At 33.1% G+C, this 21,143-nt stretch overlaps 1 protein-coding gene across 1 annotated transcript in view; it reads right to left on the reverse strand.

The window, feature by feature from the left end:
• The window catches only part of egr (TNF superfamily member 12 eiger), a 39,274-nt gene extending 18,500 nt beyond the window's left edge, over positions 1-20,774 (reverse strand). Inside the window, exon 1 of the mRNA XM_072546086.1 lies at positions 20,419-20,774. Within this exon, the coding sequence (XP_072402187.1) occupies positions 20,419-20,670 (252 nt within the window). The 5' untranslated portion in view covers positions 20,671-20,774. The remainder of the gene's footprint in view (positions 1-20,418) is intronic.
• Positions 20,775-21,143: the final 369 nt, after the last annotated feature.

Raw genomic sequence — 21,143 nt, forward strand, 5'->3', positions numbered from 1 at the left:
TCGTTTCAAGTAAAAATCAATAATGATTTCTGAACCTATCAATCAATTAAATGCGGAGTCCCTGAGGAAAGTGTCCTCGGCCCCTTCCTGTACCTAATCTTTACTGCTGACGTACCTATTACGGATGACGTCGCCATCCACTAATTACTCAATGTACTATTTATGAGTATATTGTAAATATGCATTTAAAAATAAAGAAAACTCCACAGTTGCAGTATGTCCATTTATGCATGTCATGAAATTTCAAGGATTACGAAATCCAAATGATATTTAGGACGCTTTCTTGCGAATTTTCGGTCTTCTGTTGCATAATAATTGTATTTTCTGTAATGTTTTTAGCAAAAGAGATAAATTTCGATTTATGAGGTCTATGGGATACATAATTAGGTAACTGTTTACAGGAAATGTCTGTTTACAAACACAAAATGATATAAACTCTTCAGTTCGAACTAATAGAAACTGCAATACTTGGTAATTTATGATATAATTGTTTCCAAAACCATTTATCTTCATTGCGAGCTTATCAAAGTTTAACCATCATTTATCTAAAAGAAGCATTTTATCTAGGAAATCCGTCATCAGTTTATTTAAACTTTGTGTTTGGTATGCAACGATCTCCCACGTATGCGGTTGCTGATTGCTTCAAACAAAGAGGAAACTGTTTCATTTCAAATAACAAACCTCTGATATCGAACACTGAAATACATTTAAAGTGCACTAATTAACAAGGCCGTTGGGGAAATTTTAATTAACATTATTTCTCTCTCTGTATGTGAACAAGTTGGCAGTATTTTAAAGCTAACGAAAATACGACATAAATATCATAAGCCGCAATTTAAACGCAAATACCTCGTTTCTGAACGTAAATTGTATACATGAAGATAACCAGGTGATATTAACTATAAATCGCCAAAAATCAAAAAGATTTCGAGTAAATTCTCGTCAACAGAGTCAAACTTATATCCACCAACCAGAATCTTATTATTTGATCTATAAAAGTAAAACTTAAAGTTGTTAATGGCCCTACTGGGATAAAGGAATAAATAAAGCTTAAAAATACTTAAGTTCTCACTTACATTCATTACAAAGTAAGTAAGAAATAAAAAGAGAAATCGAACGATTAGCGACAATTTTATTAGTCAGATTTTTAAACCAATGATATAGGTGATCATTTTTAAACCAATAATATAGGTGATCAGTTTATAGGTGTTTCGTATTAACGACAAATAGAATCATTAGTAGGTAGTACTAAAAATATATTAGTCACAAAAAAACCTTTAAATCAGGTATTACTCGACTAGTTGTTGACTGATTGCTCACAGCGTTCGTATTACTGACAAATCAAAAAAACTGTGGTCGTTAGTAGAAATACATTAGTCCGGAAATGACCGCCTCCCTGTAATTACTTTCTAATTCCAATTAGACAAGGCGAAAAGCTCGGGTTCGTTCGGAAAAATATTCTTATGAGATTTTTTTGTCACTTTCCTGAGATACCCCAAAATAACGGTAAAAAAGGCACCCAGCAAATTTTTTTAAACAATTTTTTTTTAATCAAATTGTAACAATAAATTTTTTGGCTCGAATAATTGTTTTTTATGTATTTTGGATCATTATGAACAAAAAAGGACTTTTTAAGTTTTCTCTAAAGTTGATCGTTTTCGAGTTAACTAATTTAAAACTTAAAAAATGCAAAATGACGATTTTCAAGGCTCAAAACACGAGTAAAAAATATGATAACAGAGCGAGCGCTCGTCCTATCTTAAGCATTTCATTAACGATTAAAAAACAATGTTTTAAAATGAAATAAGCCCAAAATAGGGGAAAGTAGCCGAAATTGTACCGGCGCCAATATTGTACCACCGCTGTATTTTCTTTTATGAGGAAACCAAAGTGCTCTTATGTCGTTTAGTGGAACAAGTTACTACTTAGAGTTGAGTGTTGAAGTTTTACAACGTTCACATTTGTCTATTTTGTTTTATCGAATTTTTTGTATTTCATTTTGTTTCAGTATAGTTTTCTAGTTCCATACGTAAGGTTACAGCATCTGTAAAGGTATGTGCAAACCATTTTGATTCATAAATACAAGAAAAGCATGTATTTAGGTGTATAAAACTGAGTTGTTTCCCTTTGCCGGACCATTTTTAGGTTAGGAATCGTAGTTCATTTACATAAAGTGCAAGTTTCCCATATTGTACCACGCAGAGTTGCCTATATTGTATCGGTACAATTTTAGATACCATTGGGTATTTAAGACTTATTTATTTTCAAAAATAAATAAATGAATAAATAAAACACACACCGTTCTTGTGTTTTTTAGATGCCCAAAGGAAAATATGGAACTTGGAATGTGGGGAGACAAGGGATTAGATGAATGTTGCAGGCAGTATGGAGTCCCTAAGCCTGCCTTGCTATATCACCGTAAGGGGACCAATGTCAAGGCAAATGAAGAAACGAAGGCTTTTGGCCAAGGCAGTGTGTTACCAGCAGCAATGGAGAAGGAGCAAATTGATCACATTTTAAAACTGAAAACGTTGATGTTTGGCCTAACGATCAAGAATGTTCGACAGCTGGCATTTCAAATCGTCGAGAGAAATAAAATACCAAATAACTTTAATAAAGAATCCTAAATGGCAGCAAAGAAGTTGTTTTATGCTTTCAAAGCTCCTCATGACATAATCTCACTGAGAGATCCTCAAGCAACGTCCATGATGCACGCAAAAGATTCCATAAAAGGAATGTTTACGTCTTTTTCGACCTTCTGGAAAAAATTGTTGATGAGAATAATATTGATGCAACTCGCATATTTAATGAAACGGGTGTCAGCATTGTGTAGATCAAATGCCAAAAGGTTCTCGCACAAAAACGGAAAAGGCAAGTTGGGTCAGTGTCCAGTGAAAAATGTGGAGTTAACACGACAGTTGTTTGCTGTGTCAGTGCTTCAGAAATTTGCGTTCGACCTATATTTATATTTAAGCGTATGCGAACAATGATTTGAGGATTGGTGCTCCACCAGGAATATGGTTGAGATATTAGAATCAGGCTACATGACTAGTGATCTCATTGTAAAATGGCTCCAGCATTTTATTGATTCTGTAAACCCAAAAGTAAAAAAAAAGTTCTTTTGGTACTGAATGGGCATACAACGCACACCAAGAATCTTCATGCAATTTTACGTGCTAGAGAGCACGGTGTAATAATACTACAATTGCCTGTGCATACGATCCATCGCGTGCAGCCTTTGGGTAGATCATTCTTCAAGCCTTTCATATTACACTTAATCAGTTGAAAAGTAGCTTCGTTCTAACCCCGGATTATGTGTTACACAACTTCACGTAGCTGGCTTGATTTCTTAAGCTTATGGGAGAACAGCAAGCATTGAAATTTCAGTAAATGGTTTCCGAAATAGTGGAGTATGACCTGTTGATCGCATGGTCTTCAAAGATCATGACTTTTGTGCGGTTGAAAATTTAAAGGTCCACGAAGGCAGTGAAACTCAGGAAGATGGTGAAAATGAAGAGTCTAATGAGACAAACAAGGAACCACTTAGATCTACAACAGAAGCTAATGTAGAGTACGAAATAATCTGCCCTGAACTACCTAGTCCTAAAGAGAATATAAATTAAAATATTTTCTGCCTAGCGATATGTACCCTATCCTGAAGTCCTATATTAACGAACGTTCGTTCCAAGTAAAAATCAATAATAACTTCTCAACCTATCACCAATCCGGAGTCTCTTAGGGAAGTGTCCTCGGCCCCTTCCTGCACCTAATCTTTACTGCTGACATACCTATTACAGAAGACGTCACAGTGCCGATGATACACCCGTTTTAGTTTCTAACAAAGACCCAGACATAGCCTCTAAAAAGCTGCAAAATTACTTGCATACATTGGAGAATTGGTTGATAAAATGGAAAATTAAAGTCAATAACAAAAATCAGCCCAAATTTCATTTACAACAAGAAGACACTTGTTCACAGGTTAGTCTAAACGATGCCCCTATTCCTGCTAGAGACGTTGTAAAATATCTTGGGTTGCATTTGGACCGAAAGCTCACCTGGAAGCAACACATTAACGCCAAAAAAACGCAGCTCAATATAATACCTAGTCCTAAAGAGAGTTTAGCTACGACTACTACACCCATTAGGCCTACTAAAAAAACTCGTGAAGCAAGTCCAAAAGTTAACATTTCAATTGATTAAATTTCTCCGATACCGAAGCCTCATCCAAAATCCAAGAAAGTAATGGCACACAAGGCAATGGTTTTGACGGAAAGTCCCTATAAAAATGAATTAGAATTAGCAAAACAGCTACAGTTAGCGCAGGAACAGATAAAACAAATAAAAGTGAAATTGGGGAAGGTTAAACCGAAATCGTCGAACTTGTACGTGCTCCAAAAATAAAACTAGAAGGTAAAACCAGTCTTAAAAGGAACAAAGAAGCTGTGAAGAAAAACTTAGCAAAAAAGAAATGTGAAAATCCTACAGAGTCTCTTCTTCTTAATGACGTGTCAAGCTCAAATCAACCTGACGTCGTTATAGAGATGTGTGTTGATGAGTGGTTCTGTTTAATTTGCGAGGAAAAAAGAATTGAAGACATGATCCAATGCACCAAATACCGTTCATGAAGCCACGAACTTTGTGCTGGAGTCCAACCTGGAACCCAAACTTTTCCTTGCTTTGAATGTAAAAAAAAATATTATGTACGTTCAAACTGAATAATTTCTGATATTGGAAAATAAATTGTATTAAACAAAACATGATGATTGGTATTCACACTAAAATTTATTTTACTATACACTGATCCCTCTATATAAATAGGTTACTACAGGTACAATTAAGGAAACCCACGGTACAATAAAGGCAACTAATTTTCTAAATTGTACCACTTGCAACCTATCAGGAAAACAACTCTCCCCTATCGGGAAATGATAGAACAAAGTTTAGATTATGTACTTTATACAACGTTAAAGGGGTTTTAGTATTTCATATGGTCCAGGGACCCCTAAATACGAAAAAACCGCGGAGTGTTACCATTTAAAGGGGGTGCGTTTTTGAGAAAGTGGTGAATTTGTCCCTATGCACTAGGGTGCATTTGATATATACATTAATACATTATATAAATAATCATGTATATACATTTTGTATAGTACCTACAGAAAAACTCACATTGTGAATCTCATTTTAAAGAGCCAAGTATTTTCAAAAACATCGTCTGTTAAACGTTTTCATCTATAATGCGTAATTTTTTCACAATACTGAATTAAATGAAAAAGTCGCTCAAATGTTAATAAAAAACCATGACACAGTAACAATTTCGAGACTCACGAGATGATACGCCTTTTCTATTTTCTCCTTCTCCTAGATATTCCGGTTGAAAAATAGTGCCCAGTTATTTCTTTCGTTTCCCGGGTTCTTAAAGTACGAATTTCACTGACAATATCTTATCATTCTTACAGGTTCTAACACATTTTCTTTCATTTCTGTATCAGCTAATGTCATTCTTAATGAACCATTATGACGACATTTAATGTACTAAAAATGTTCCGATATTTTCTTGAGTAAATATATAATTATAAAAGATAAAAAAATATTCATTTGTTATGATCCACTCTGTATATCAAACACTAAAAATAATTATTTTCTAATCTCAAACTTTCAAAACCTTACGAAGAATTCATTGTACTTAATGTTTATTATTAAATAAGATATAAGTTCGTAAATAAGTAAATCTTTTCCGGGATTATGCTCTCTTTATAACTGTTTCTTTTAAAATAAACACATTAAATTTCGATAATCCGTCTACAACGGAAACAATGTGATTAGCATTTATTTATCAATATTGCATGCAGCTTTACAAGAATTTTGACTTAGAAATTATCAGGAACTATTCAGAACTTTACCAATGCATAGACTAGAAATTTATAACTCTATAAGAAAAGAAAGGTTAATATTTTTAACCCCAATTTGTATCATCGGAATGCAATAGGTTAGTTGGGTAAATATGTTTACATCGTCTTCTTTAATTTGATTCAATAACGTTTGGATTTCTTTATACACTTAATTTTCTATTGAGAGGGAGTAATGATTTCCAATTATGTATAACAAATGCTTAGAAAGTAGGTTGAGAAAACCCTGTGGTTGAATACAGCTTTTAGATGTCACTAAAAAAATCGGTTGCCTGTAAAGTCGGTTTTACGGGCGAAGATTTTACGTGACAACGTCTTTTTCTCGGTAGAATATTTATTGATATGAATATTATTAAATTGCACAATAGTTGTTTGCAGTTGAAACGCGCTGTTTCTTCTCAATCGACTGAATTACGATTGATTGCAGAGTGATTTAAACTAATAATTTACTTAACACTATCAACATTTGTCAATAGTATGACATAACCTATAAACTCAGTTTCTCAACTTTTGTGTCAATCTAACAATTAATCAATCAATCATAGTTTACGATAATGAAATATTAGTGTACAATTATTTACCTTTATTGTTGCAGTTGTTGTAAATGACGAATCTAAGCACTCCACATTTTCACTACAGACACAGCTGACGATACTTTAACCACACGTGTGAACTTGTATTATGACTCTTTCTCGGTTTTCCAACGCCAAGAACGCTCGAGAAAGACAGAGACACAAGCACGCACCGATTCAACGCGCCTAATTCTCTAGTGCTGCGCGCGCAGCGGACCGATCATGTTTGAGTGGGAGAGAGACGCAAGGCATTCGCCGGTCCGGCGGGCCTCTCTCTCGTTCGGTGACTCATCGTAACAGACGTGAGCGGGCGTTACACTTTTTCATGAGTGACTCCGAGCCACAACCTAATTTAAGACGTTGTCACGTCAAAACTATCATGTATGGAAGTTTAGTTAATTTGCTATTTTATCATTAATTTCGATATCTCGATTCTTTTTAAGCTTATGAATTATTGTCTATTTATGTTTATTTCTATTTTTTGTCCTAAAAAGTTTTTGTATACAATGGTTAATTATATTTAATATAATGTGCTAAAAATGAAATGCATTTTTTTAATTTTGTTACATACGCGGTCCCAGGAACGTCAGAACGCCGTTTACGTACAAAATATTCACGCCAGTTGAGGGTTAACGATCCTGAAACACTTGATCTGATGTAGGTTATCAATCAAATAAGTACCTTGTAAACTTATGAAAAGATCATTTTCTTCGAGGAAGATTACGTAAAAACTGAATTACTGGATACTGCGGTCGCATTTAGAGACGAGTACAAGTACAAAATTGAATCAATTGCGGAAAAATATGGAGTTAAGATTTTGAGACTGCCATCTTACCAGTATGAGTTGAACACAATTGAGCTGGTGTGGAGTCAAGTAAAAAGGTATGTAGCTTCAAACAACGTCGATTTTAAAGAAAAAACGGTTGAATGGTTGATAAAAGAAGCTTACCAACACGTATCTAAAGAGCAGTGGCATAATTATGTGAACCACGTCAAGAATGTACAAGAAAGAATTTTTGCGGTGGACAATTTGCAGGAAGATATTGAACCGTTGATAATCAATATAGTAGATGATTCATAAGATCAGGACGATTTAGCTTGCGATTAGTATTAATTAACGAGAAATATCTCAGATTTAATGCTCACTTGTTTTTTTAGTACTGTACTTATAGTACATTTCAGTTATGATCTTCTTGTGTATTTTATAAATATATATATATATATATATATATATATATATATACAGGGTGAGTCATGAGGAACTTTACATACTTCTACCATATGTAGAGTCCCTCAGGGAGCATATCATGTGGCCACTAAAACATGTCAACTCCTCTTCTTTATTAATTAACAGGGTGATTTGTGTAATTGACCATTTATTTCATTTTACTGTAGTGTTTATACGGCTCATTTGATTTTTTTAATTTTTGCATGATACAGTACACTACTATCAAGCATTCGACTGGTATTAGCTAAACTAAAAAATTCCAGGACTGGCTTTGGAAAAATTAATTTAGGGATTCGTATTAAATATTACACCATGTATAATTTTTTTTTAAAATGCAATAAGTGATTTTCAAACTACATAAATAGCCAATGAAAACGACATATGCGACAATGTTGTCGCACTTTTATTAAATTTTTAGTGAACGATCAAATCTTACCAAAAATAGAACAACCATAATGAAGTATCAAATTATAAGGTATTAATTTAAACAAATGTTATAAATTTCAAACATTTTAATTAAAATGAGTTCCTACAACATAATCTAATACGTAGAAAATTAACATCTTTACTGTCACTTTGTATTATCTCTACGATAGAATCAATTGTTTTTCAATTTTAAATTTTTACTCATAGATCGTATTGGGGCATTATTTTCGATAAATAATAAATTAAATTGATTAAAAAGTCATTCTCTTTATGTGTTAGTTTCTGTTGATTGTAAATGATTAAAATTTTATGTCAAATAATAATACATTGCATCAACTGTACTAAATAAAAATAAATCTAAAAAAGTTTAAAATGATGGTTGGCGTTGACCGTTTGACGTTTCTTGATATTTTATACCCATTGTCATTATTGTCATTATCAATTGTTATTTATGTGTACAAGAATACATATTTCTTCTGTCATATCTACGTTAAGTTCATTGTGTTAGTTTTGGTAAAGCTTTTGTTACTTTCGTTCAAAATGCCACATCAGTTTTCGACCACAGAATATGCAGACATAATATTTGTTTATGGATTCTGTAATGGGAATGGTAGGGCTGCTAGTAGAGAATATCGCAGGAGATTTGCTAATCGTCGAACTCCCAGTCATCCAACATTTGGGTCAGTTTTTAATTATTTGCGAGAAAATGGCACTTTTCCTAGTGGAACAACAGAGCGACATGTAGATGAAGCGCAGGAAGATGACATTATGGACGCCGTTACTATGAACCCTACAATAAGCACTAGACAAGTAAGGCGAGAACTCAATGTTACTCAATCAAAAGTAAGTAGAGTCTTACAAAAAAATAATCTATACCCATATCACATTCAAATGGTTCAGGACTACATGCTGGAGATGAGATCTATAGGTTGGAATTTTGTAGATGGATTAACAATAATCGACCAACGCTATATAGGACACTATTTACAGATGAAGCCCAATTTACCAGAGACGGGATAAATAATTCACGAAATTCACATGTGTGGGCAGAAGAAAATCCCCATGCTATTCGAGAACGTCGTTCTCAGTTAAGGTTTTCGGTTGACGTGTGGATTGGTGTCATAAATAACCAATTAGTAGGTCCTCACTTTTTTGATGGTCCTTTAACAGGGCAGGTCTATTTGAACTTTCTACAAAATATTTTGCCGAATTTGCTTGCCAACGCGAACGTTGCTATCCGAGGGATGTATTTTCAGCATGATGAGGCACCCCCACACTTTTTACTGGCAGTTAGACAACATCTCAATAATGTTTATGGCAACAGGTGGATAGGACGTGCAGGTCCTATTTCGTGGCCTTCAAGATCCCCTGATTTCAATCCCGTTGATTACCATATTTGGGGACGATTGAAGCAACTAGTTTACGCAGTGAATATTAATAACCGACAACAATTAATTGATAGAATTATACATTGTTGTAATACTATTAGAAACGATCCCCAGAGTATCTGTAATTCAATACGTCAATTAACAATTCGGCAACAAAAATGTGTACAGGCTGCAGGGTTCCATTTCGAAAATCTGTTTTGAAATATTTTTATTTTGTTACCATTATTGTATCTTTTCCAGTTCTAATTTATGGGTTTATCATAACTATGTACATATTTTTAGTTTTTTTTTAATTGTTCTTCGTTATTGTTAGTAGTTACTGTTTTTTGTTATGCAGTGACTCAGTTTATCATTTCAATTAAAATGTTTGAAATTTATAACATTTGTTTAAATTAATTACCTTATAATTTGATACTTCATTATGGTTGTTCTATTTTTGGTAAGATTTGATCGTTCACTAAAAATTTAATAAAAGTGCGACAACATTGTCGCATATGTCGTTTTCATTGGCTACTTATGTAGTTTGAAAATCACTTCTTATGAAGAAGAAGAAGAAGAATATTTAATACGAATCCCTAAATTAATTTTTCCAAAGCCAGTCCTGGATTTTTTTTAGTTTAGCTAATACCAGTCGAATGCTTGATAGTAGTGTAATGTATCATGCAAAAATTAAAAAAATCAAATGAGCCGTATAAACACTACAGTAAAATGAAAAAAGAATAAAATGAACACTATAAATAATAATTTATAGTGTCGTATAGGGTAATTTACTTGCATTTTTTTGTATCTATGTATATAAGTATTTACGAGGTATTAGATATTTTATGTATACAGGCATTTTTTATAGAATTAATTTGTTTTTTTGTTTATTTTCTTATTAACTCAGTTAAATTAATGAGTGAAGATTTTTGAAACGAAGCGCGTACGGTGCTGATTTTTCTACTATCTCTTCCACAATTTATCAAAATTGGGCTATAAATAAAAAAAGTAATTGAAAATCAAAACTTGTTAACATTTTAAAGCTCGTTTTTAATGCATCTGTGCTATAATTTATATTTATATTTGGCCTAGAAGTAAACAAGATTTAATAGTAATCTTTATCGGAAATGGAAAATTCTGATGAACCGCCACGCCGTCTTTGAATAACTTAATCATAACTACCTCAAGGATGTTTTTAATAAAAAATGTCATTTCCACATTTTCTGCTCTTCTTAATGTCTTTCCGATTTTTTGCAATTTTTCTGCATAAATTTTTTAGGAGCTTAATTAAAATATTTCTGAACAACTGAATTTTATATGTGATATTTTTATTTGTCTGATAACCTTTTACTTGAGTCGCCGTTTTTTTGTCTTTTCCATTTCCTTGACTACTAACAAACAACTAGTGTACTAGTGATATTACAAGTGTGGGAGAGACTAATAAATTTCATGTGAAATTTGAAAGTAGGATTGCACCAAGGCTCGGTGCTTAGTCCCTATTTATTCTCGTCAGTATCGGTTCAAATACCTAACTACAGGATAACATGCCATGATGTTTACAAGCGTAAACAGGTGAACAAGAGCTCTTGACGAAAAATGTTTAAAACTTAGTAGAACATGTTCAGTAAAAATGTAGCTACCACTACAAATAAAACGGTGATGGAACTTTTAATCCAGGAAACGAGGATTTTCATCTCGCAAATTTTTCGGAAAGGGACGCATTTTGATTTTTGTCGAAAAGTACCTAGGATCGGTACAAAGTAATGGAGAAATACATCTAGTTACCATTGAAAAGATAACATGGAACAGTGGCGCACCCAGAATTTGTCTGAGGGTTTTGAAATTTTTTTATGCTACGTCCATTTTGAGTCCCTAAAATTTGGGTTTTTGTTTAATTTAAAGTACTAAAGATAGCAGTGCCAAAGATTCAGGTATCTATTATCCTGCCTACCAACTTAAACCACCCTCTCTTACTTGTGCGCAGTTGACTGTCGCACGTACCGTACTCCGAAAGTGGGGTGGCCGCTGTAAGGCTGACGACATTTTTGGAACACTCTCTTCTCTTATCTAGATCTTATCTATTGTTCTGAAGCTATTTTCTTGTGGTATTTTAAAGTTTAATGGGAATAAGCCACAATTGAAGGTTAAAATAAATTTATTGACGTTTGACATCAATCCAACTTATAAATATAATACATTTTGGAGACGGCTATCGCCGTATTCCCGTTCTCCTCCGGCAATCCTGCCGGTCCAAGACATGCTGCTCCTCCAAACCTCTCTATTCCATCGCTGTTCTAATTCCTTCATTCCATGAGCGTCGAAGTCTACCTCTTTTTCTTCTTCCAGGGGGCTTTCATTTGTGAAGTTTTCGGGGCCAACGTTCGTCAGGTATTCTCAATAGGTGTTCCAACCATTTTGAACCTCTTCTTTCTATTCTGTCAATGACAGTTTCTGTAGCATTCATATTATTTCTTATAGATTCGTTGGTCTTCCTTTCGTGCCTTGATGTTCTAGCACTTCTCTCAAATAATCCATTTCAACTGCCAACATTATTCTCTTCAGGTCTGCATTAATTATCCACACTTCAGAGCCATAACAAAGAACTGATTCAATAATGGTTTGTCCTATTTTTTTTTGTTCCTTTTGAAAATGTTGCGATCCCACCATAAGGAGTTCAGACATCCTACAATTTTACGTCCCTGATTAATTCGGTGTTTAATTTCTGTTTCTCCCAAGCCGTTCTTAGCAATGAGTGCACCTAAATATTTAAATTTTTCCACTTGTTTAATTTCCACCTACTCGTCTATCAACACTTCAAACCTTGCATCTGAATTGATAACTAAATATTCTGTTTTCTACATGCTGACTTGTAACCCCCATTTTACATATTCTCTGTATAGACGCTTTATCATAAATTCTAGATCATAAGAATCTTGTGCTAGGACGACTTGGTCATCCGGAAAGTTCAGGGAGAACACTACGTCATTTCATATGGGGATTCCCATTCCCTGGCAGTGGTTTTACCAATTTTGGAGGGCTGCCTCAATATATAAATTAAACAGTAAGGGTGACATACTGAATCCTTGTTTTAGTCCTTTAGTTACTTTTATTGGCTCTGATAGTCTATTTCCGATTTTTAGGTAAGTAATGTTATTCCTGTATACTTCTGTAATTATTCCTAAAAGGTATGGACTAATGTCGAGTTGTAAAGCTTGCCACAATTTAAGTCTTGGAACTGTATCATACGCCTTTTCTAGGTCGATGAAGGCTAGATGTACTTTGATACCAACCTCTATTCTTTTTTCTATAATTGTTGGAGTATAAACAAGTTATCAGTGCAAGATCAAAGATTTAAACATCAATAAACTTATTTTAACCTTTAATTGCGGCTTATTCCCATTAAAATAGTAATTAGATCTTATCTCTTTCGTTGGCCCGGTTAGTGTTTCTCTTCTTCGTCTTTCTTTTTAATGACTGCTCGGATGTAATTGTGAACACTATTCCATCCTTCCGTACTTCCCATCATCTTCACGTTCATCTCTCTTACAGTCACAGGGTTCATACCTATTTCTTTATTCATTCTGTTTCTCTCCACTGTACATCTATTACGCTCTAGCATTGTGTGAGTAACAATATCGGAATATTCGCAGTATAGGCATTTATACGTACCTGTCATTCTGAACCTATGAAGATACGCCCTAAAACAGACAATCTACCCAGTCCCTTAGTCTCGGGATCAGCATCTTGGTCCACTGGGCAACATCTTCCTTGTTGTTCCATTCTTCTTGCCATCTTTTCATTGGTCTTTCCCTTTCTTGTTTTGTTTTATAGCTGTTGTCAAATGCTCTCCTCTCTCATAGAGATTTCTTTTCTACTGCTAACACATGCAGAGGAACACAACCCGTGATAATCCACAAGGCCGCCGCAGATACAGTCCTTTAGGCGCATGCTACTTGCAACAGACTTGTTCTGTCTACTTTTGTCTAAGTATAAGCCTAATATTAGGTATCTATATCTAAATATAATGAAAAATATTATTAATTATTGTGTAGTAATTATTGTGTATTTATACAATAATTATTGTGTTCTGCATATTTAAAGTGGTAATTTAATTATTCAATTAGCATTTTGGATTTTTTGTATGAAAGACAAGTTACATTTTCCTTATTGTTTATATAGTTTTTACTGTATATGCCCTAGGGGGGGGGGTTAACCCCCAAAACCCCCCTGGGTGCACCGCGGCATGGAAGGAAGCGAGTGGTGTGTTGTGTGACAAAAATATTCCAACAGAACGTAAACGAAAATTCTATAAAATCTGCTATGTATGGCAGATAAAAATATAAATGAATAAATAAAGAAAATATTTGAAAGAAACTGACACGACAATTTCTTCCTAAAGTGTAAAAAATATTTAACGTAATTCAAAGTAGCCTCGGTATATTCTAATATTAAGAAGATATGTTAATTTAATTTATCTAAAAGATTTTTATACGGGAAATTGCAAGCTAATAAACTAAAGTGAATGGAACACAAAATGCAGCAGATAAAACTGTTTATACCTTTTTTAACAAGCTATTAAATGAGGGGACTAATATTACTCTTAATTTGATTGGAAGTAATTTCTTACTTAATGGATAAATTTGTTAATTGGTTGGCAAAATGCCATCGTGGGATCTATATCTTCTTTATAAAGATTCTCAGATTAAATTACCATCTTTTAAGAACATTATTGGATGGAATATTTCTTTAATCTGTTGATTACTGTTATACATTTAATAATTAAAAACTGAGTTAAGAGTTGGATTTCTCGTTAGCGTGATGGAGTTCGTTTCAGTGAAAGAGTTCTAGTAGTTTCGAGATTTGAAAAATTGATAATAAGGTGAGAGAGAGCACCTCAAAGAAAAAACGAAAATAAAATAAAAATAAAATAAATAAAAAAGATATGCGAGAAATAAATAGCTGCAACACAATTTTACCAAGAAGCAAAGTTCAGGTTTGAGTGTTTATTGTGATAAAAAACAAAAAAGACATTATAACGAAATTCTCCTTTCAAAGCATATAAAACCTTCATAAAACCTAGCTGGAAATATTAAATAACTTTCGGGATTCTCCCTCGCTCTTAAAATTTCCTAACTTCCAGAATACTGTATATTTCTCTTGTTTTTCTTCTTCCTTTCTATAAGCAAGTTTTCTTATTCATTGGCTAATTGGAATCTCTTCTTTAGGTCTTGTTTCTGATGGATTTATAATTATTATATTTCAGATAAATTTTTTTCGTTTCGTTACGTCACAGTATATGAGGTTACGTTTTACTCCACTGCTGCGCAAAAAAACATGGATTGTTTTGACTTGGAGCACTTTATTGGAACATGGGAACACTTTATTTTTATTTATTTTTCTTTAGTTAAGAGCTTCCGCAGCTGATGTCATGAAATGATCCTATTAAGTTACGAAAACGTCTTTAGTCGTTGAGTAAATTGTATACAAATAACAAAATATTCTAAATCAATTAGGAGATATTAAATTAAGAAATAAACAATAATAAACTTCAGCGTTAAAATTGCATTCGAAATAGAAGACGTAAATATCATTGTTTGATATTGTTACTTAAAATTCAATTAGTAGAATAAATAACCTAAACTAATTTCAATCGAGTTTGAATCTTAAAATAATTATAATAATAAGAATTACGTAATTTTCTTGGTAAGGCCCATGGAAATTGGTTATTGAAAAAAGGAAATCATATTTTTACCGCATATGTTACCTATTATTCGTCTGATGACTGTTTTGTAAATTCTGCTTTTTATTTTTTTGCTGATATTTTTATTTCTCCATATTGTTTCATTCAGGCAAACTGTGGCTCCGTTTGCTACATTCACTTGATCTTCCACTTATGTTTCGAGCTTTCCGTAGCTAGATAATGGCATACCTAGATATTTAAATTTCATCATTTGTTCTATTATCTGACCTTCCAGCTCAAATTTACATTTTAGTAAATTTACTGTTATAACCATGCATTTTGTATTCTTTGGGGAAATTAACATGTTAAATTTTTTGGCGGTTATATTAAATTGGTGCAGCATACGTTGTAAATCATCTTCACTTTGAGAGAGTAGTATTGCATCGTCTGCATAGCAGATTAGTTTAAGTTGTTTTTCCCCCATTTGGTATTTTTTAGTTCTTATTTTTTTCATTTTTCTTCTTACTTTACTCTTACTAGTGGTTAAACTAGTACAGACAATTATTCAAAATGCCATCGATGCCAGCTCCAAAGAAGAAGAAATGACAATACAAAAAGGAAGAGTCATCGATATTAGCGACGAACTAAAAGACCCAATTAAGGAAGAGAACAGGAAAAAAAAATAAGAGAGAACAGAATACGAAATCAAGAGGATAAAAGAATTGGTAACGAATTGAATAGGGAAGTCAAGAGGCAACTGGAAAATCGTAGGAATGAAAGCTGGGACAATTATATCCAAGCTTTCAAAAATATTACGTGAAGGCAACAAACTAATCCTACCCTTACATGGAAAGAACGGAATCGTGTATACCGAAGAGGCAAAAGTGGAAGTCATGAAGGATACGGTGGAATTGGGAAGCAGAAACAACTACCAACCTAACGAAGACTTAGAATTCACAGAAGAGGTAGAAAGAAGAGCCAGAATTCTAAAAAGAAGAAGGACACGCAAAGTAACGATCAGTTCATAAGCCTCCCCATAGTAAGTCACACGTTGGGGATGGGTGTTGGTATAGATTGGGGCCCACTTCATAACAAGGTGTGACCGGTTTGATCTTCGCACATGTAGGTCCCATTGTTAAATTGTACACCCATGTTCCTAAGGGCTGGATTGAATGCGTGTGGGTATGTGGGTGTTTTTTTGGAAAAGATACTTTGTTGGATGATCACAATACAACAATTGGTAAAGTATTTATGCAGATCGCAGGATACTGTATTGAGAATACTAAATATGGACATATACATTCCCAACTTCAAAAATACAATGAAACGCTACATTGAAAACTGTATTTTAAAGCTTTGCATGCGGATTTTTTCAATAATTTTAATAAGTATGTGGCCGACAAACAAAAGGCAAGCTTTGTTAATTTCTTTATTGTTTTGTAATAGGAAGTAGATGGAAATTAAAATAAAAAACTGTTTCGGTGGAATAACTAACAATTTTTGTTCTAAATGCACAAATAACCGTTATTTCCAATTTAAATAAAACACAACTCTAAAATAACATTTTAAAATTGTTTGACGTTTTGATTCATGGGAAAATTATATCTGGCAACACAATGTCTGATTCTGCTATATTCTTATCAACGCGAGATATAGTTTTATTTTATATAAACATTAAATTCATTATACAAATATTTTCTTTGTCATCATTTGATATCATTTCTGACACATACTTTAGATTTCTTTACCAGCGGAAGCGAAAAATCTTTGTTATTGTGTTAAAAGTATTATACAGGGTGAATCATAAACAATATGTTTTTTAGCTACTGATGTTATAGCGAAAAACATTCATTTTTTGGCCAAAGATTGAACTCTAGGATGCGAACTTATTCACCACCCAGTTTAAGGAATAGTCTGGAGCATTGGTAACCAGATTTTTGAAAATGGCAGACTTTTAATCAAAGCCGTATATTTAACAGATTTTACGTCCTAAAGATCCTGATGTAGACGAAATTCTTATGTAAATTAGTTTTTTCCTTTCAAGTATAATTGACGAAAAAATACAGCAAATGGATCAAGGTGTCTTGGAAAACACTTAAAAATTACAAGAACTTTTGGAATACACAGTAAATGATAACCTTATCTGCTCTTTGTGAAAGAATACAATAAAAACCGTTATATGCCGGCTACGCTTGAAATTTTATATAATTCCAGTGGTCAAAAATATGGATCAAAAATTATTTTCTCTAGTACTTCAAATAATAAAGAAAGATATAGTAATCAATAACGACTGTAGAAATTAAGTAATGATATTAGCACCTGCTTACAAAAACAAAGGAAACATTCAACAATGCACAAATTACAGGTCCATAAAATATGGGTGAGGATAATTGATAGGCTTAATACATGAAAAAAACCCAATACCCAATCAACAGTGGATGCAATTTCCCTGGGAAACAACATGGTCACATTCCCTGGTGCGTAGTGTATGCTGATTTAGATGAAATAGTAGATACTGAAAGGGAATTACAGCAAAGACTGGCACCATGACGATAAGCTCTCGAAGAAAATGTTAACAACCTGTAATCTGTAAACAACATGTTCAGTAAAGATTACCACTACCAGATATTATTAATATATTAGAAAAAGTCTAGGGGTGGGAAACTGATAGTAGATACTGAAAGGGAATTACAGCAAAGACTGGCACCATGAAGATAAGCTCTCGAAGAAAATGTTAACAACCTGTAATCTGTAAACAACATGTTCAGTAAAGATTATCACTATAAATAAAATCATAACTTTTAGTGGTGAAAAGTAATATTACCTATCTAAGATTGATATTACAGGGTAATGGAAAACAGATGAAGACGCATGGAGTACAGTTAGACTATAATGGATATGAAAGGATATGAAAGGATGAGTAGGAGGGCACTGAATTTTAAGCAGTTAAAAAGAAAGAAGAACACTAAACATGTGGTAGGAGTGAGAATAGAAAGTGAAAGGAGTGAGTAGAATCCATGGATGAAACCATCAGATGTAGATAGTTTTCAGCAATGTATTTCTTACATACTTAGTAGTCCTGAAACAGAAAATAATATAAACGACTTATATTATAAGATAGCAGAGAAGATCAAGTACCAGAAATATTAACAAGGAAAAAGTGCATTGTCAACAAAAGATCAGAACTATTACCGGAAATCACAATAGACGTAATAAAACTAGCCCTAAGAAAAGCTAAGAATAACAAATCTCCAGGCGAAGATTGTGTAGTTACTGATGCAATCAAAATCGGAGGAACTTGCCTACTTAAGAAAATAAAAAACCTTTTTAACTTGTGTCTTTTGGACAGTAATATACCCGACAAATAGCACAATGCTGAGGTAATTCTATTGTACAAAAAAGGAGATCCCCATGAATTGAAAAATACAGACCTATAAGTCTTCTTAGTCACCTATACACGCTCCTTACAAGAATAGTAACAAATCATCTCGAGAGAAAACTTGATTTCTACCAGCCAATAGAGCAAGCGGGATTTCGAAACGGATTTGGAATAAATGATCACCTACAGGACATTAAAACGGTAATAGAAAAGACTATCGTTCTTTTCTATACGTTCTGGCTTTTGTAGATTTCTTTCTTTATTTCTTTAAATTTCTTTAAAACTTAAAACATTTGACCAATGTGTGTTGCCTGTGATGACCTATGGTGCCAAAACTTTGACATTAACAGCTACAACTTCTAAAACGCTGCAAATAGCTCAGAGGAAAATGGAAAGGTCAATGCTGGTTATATCGTTTCGTAACCGAGTTAGAAATGAAGACTTAAGACGAAGAATAGGAGTTACCGATCTAATTTCCCGAATTGCCACACTGAAATGTAACTGGGCCGGACACGTTGCCCAAGTCAGTGATGTAAGGTGGACAAAGAGATTGCTTGAGTGGTGGCCGAGGTTACACAAAAGAAGTAGAGGAATACCCACTACTCGTTGGACTGACGATCTCAGGAAAATGACAAGAAATTGGATGAAAAGATACAGCACAATGGACAAAAATGAGAGAGGTCTATGTCCATCAGTGGCAAAGTGTTGGGTGATGATGATAATGATGAGGAGTGAGAATGCTTACATTGATGGATGGAGTGGTAAAAAAATGATAAAACTAATCATTAATATATTAGAAAAAGTCTAGGGGTGGGAAACTGATACCTAAATGAGAGAGCAAAAATTAAAATTATTGGGGTTGCGAATTGCTAAATTGCTGGAAGCAGTAGAAGAGAAGGTTCAAAGAAGAACTGGTGGGAGGTACTTTGTCAGGAATATTTGTAAATATTAGTATGATCCAAGATAAGAACGTATGGCCAAATTAGACTAAAGACCAGCATTAAACAGCAAAGTTAGTTTCTTTAAGGGATTTAAATAAAAATAAAAAGCTTGGAATCAGCGTAAGGCTGAAAAAAAAATCACGTATAGACACTTAAGCAGAATACAAAATAAAGGTGTAGCAAAGAGGGGTATCTAGAGATCCAAGAAAAAGTAAAAGAAACAAAGGAATTAAAGTAAAGTAACTCCATCAGCAATTTCAATAAAATTCGATTAACTTCATATAAGTACACATATATAAATTTCCTTTAAATTTCGATTTTCTTTGAAAAACTACCCGTTTTCAACGGCTGTATGAAATAGTCGAACATTGTAAAAATGCTACAAACTTGAGAAGATATTACAAAATTCTAAAAACCCCCTGAAAGCCCAACTGAAAACCTCAAATAAAAAGTATCCAGCTCTCCTATAGGATTTATAAGATTGTACCACATTGTACTTGATATATAAGATTGCAAGAAGTTTGCAATTTATTACGTTTTGAAAATTTGTTCAAAATTCAAATTTTAGACTCTTCTTTCAGATTATTTGTTTCAATGGAGTTTTTATTATTTTTCTTTTGCGTTAAATCGTCAAAAGTTGACTAAAATACAATTATATATATTTTATTTTATTATATTTTTTTTATATTTTATTATTTTTTTATAAGTTATCAAGAATATTTCACTTATATATTTTATATTAAACGGAAGTTTTGAAGGTAGCACTAAATATTTTTTATCTAGAACGAAAAGTCGAAAATAAAAATGATATTTTAAAAATAAATGCTGAAAATCAGTATTTTCAGAATTCTAGAAATATCTGAAATAAATCTAAGTTCAAGGTCAACAAAAATGAAAAATAAGGGTAAAACATACTCACCTCTTCATCCTCAAACCCAATCATCTCCTTGATAAGATTATCATCAAACAGTTTCACGTTATAAAGGGTTTGCTTGAGAGTTTCCACTTCGTTTTCCAGCACTTTTACCTTAGTTATGGTAAGAAAATTAAAAACAAACAAAACGACCACTAGAACGTACAAAAAGCAGACGGCATAAATGGAAAAGATGTTTTTTCTTTGACCACCGAAAGAGCCATAATCGGAAGTGACTTTCGCTTTGTCGATTAACATTTTAGAAAGATATGCGCTGTTCACATTTAACGGAACTCTGATCTTTTCGGTTTGATTCACTTTTAAACACTGACCATCGTATCATGCCGCACTCTTATTTAATAATAGAGGACTGGAAATCTCGAAGTGACTGCATAATCTGACGGAATTAGAAAAACATTGTGGGTGCATATGTATGTATGTACATTCTTTTATTAATTACTTAAATATTGTGCTTATGATGGAAGCTTAAAGCCGGTACTTTCCTTTGGAGCTTTGCACTCAAATACTATTTATTTAATGTTTATTATTATTATTTTTTAAACAATACATATTATTTTTAACGCTTGTATTGATCGAGAAAAATAGAGAGGGAGAGTAATAAATAATTGCCAAGTGACTATTAGTTAGATGTACCTGTTTCTGATGTACAGTTAACAAGTTTATTTTTTTAATGACTTAATAAATATTTGACAATTAAGAAAGTAGTTATT

This window comes from Diabrotica undecimpunctata, chromosome 10, assembly GCF_040954645.1.
Source record: "Diabrotica undecimpunctata isolate CICGRU chromosome 10, icDiaUnde3, whole genome shotgun sequence".
NCBI classification, from domain to species: Eukaryota; Metazoa; Arthropoda; class Insecta; order Coleoptera; family Chrysomelidae; genus Diabrotica; species Diabrotica undecimpunctata.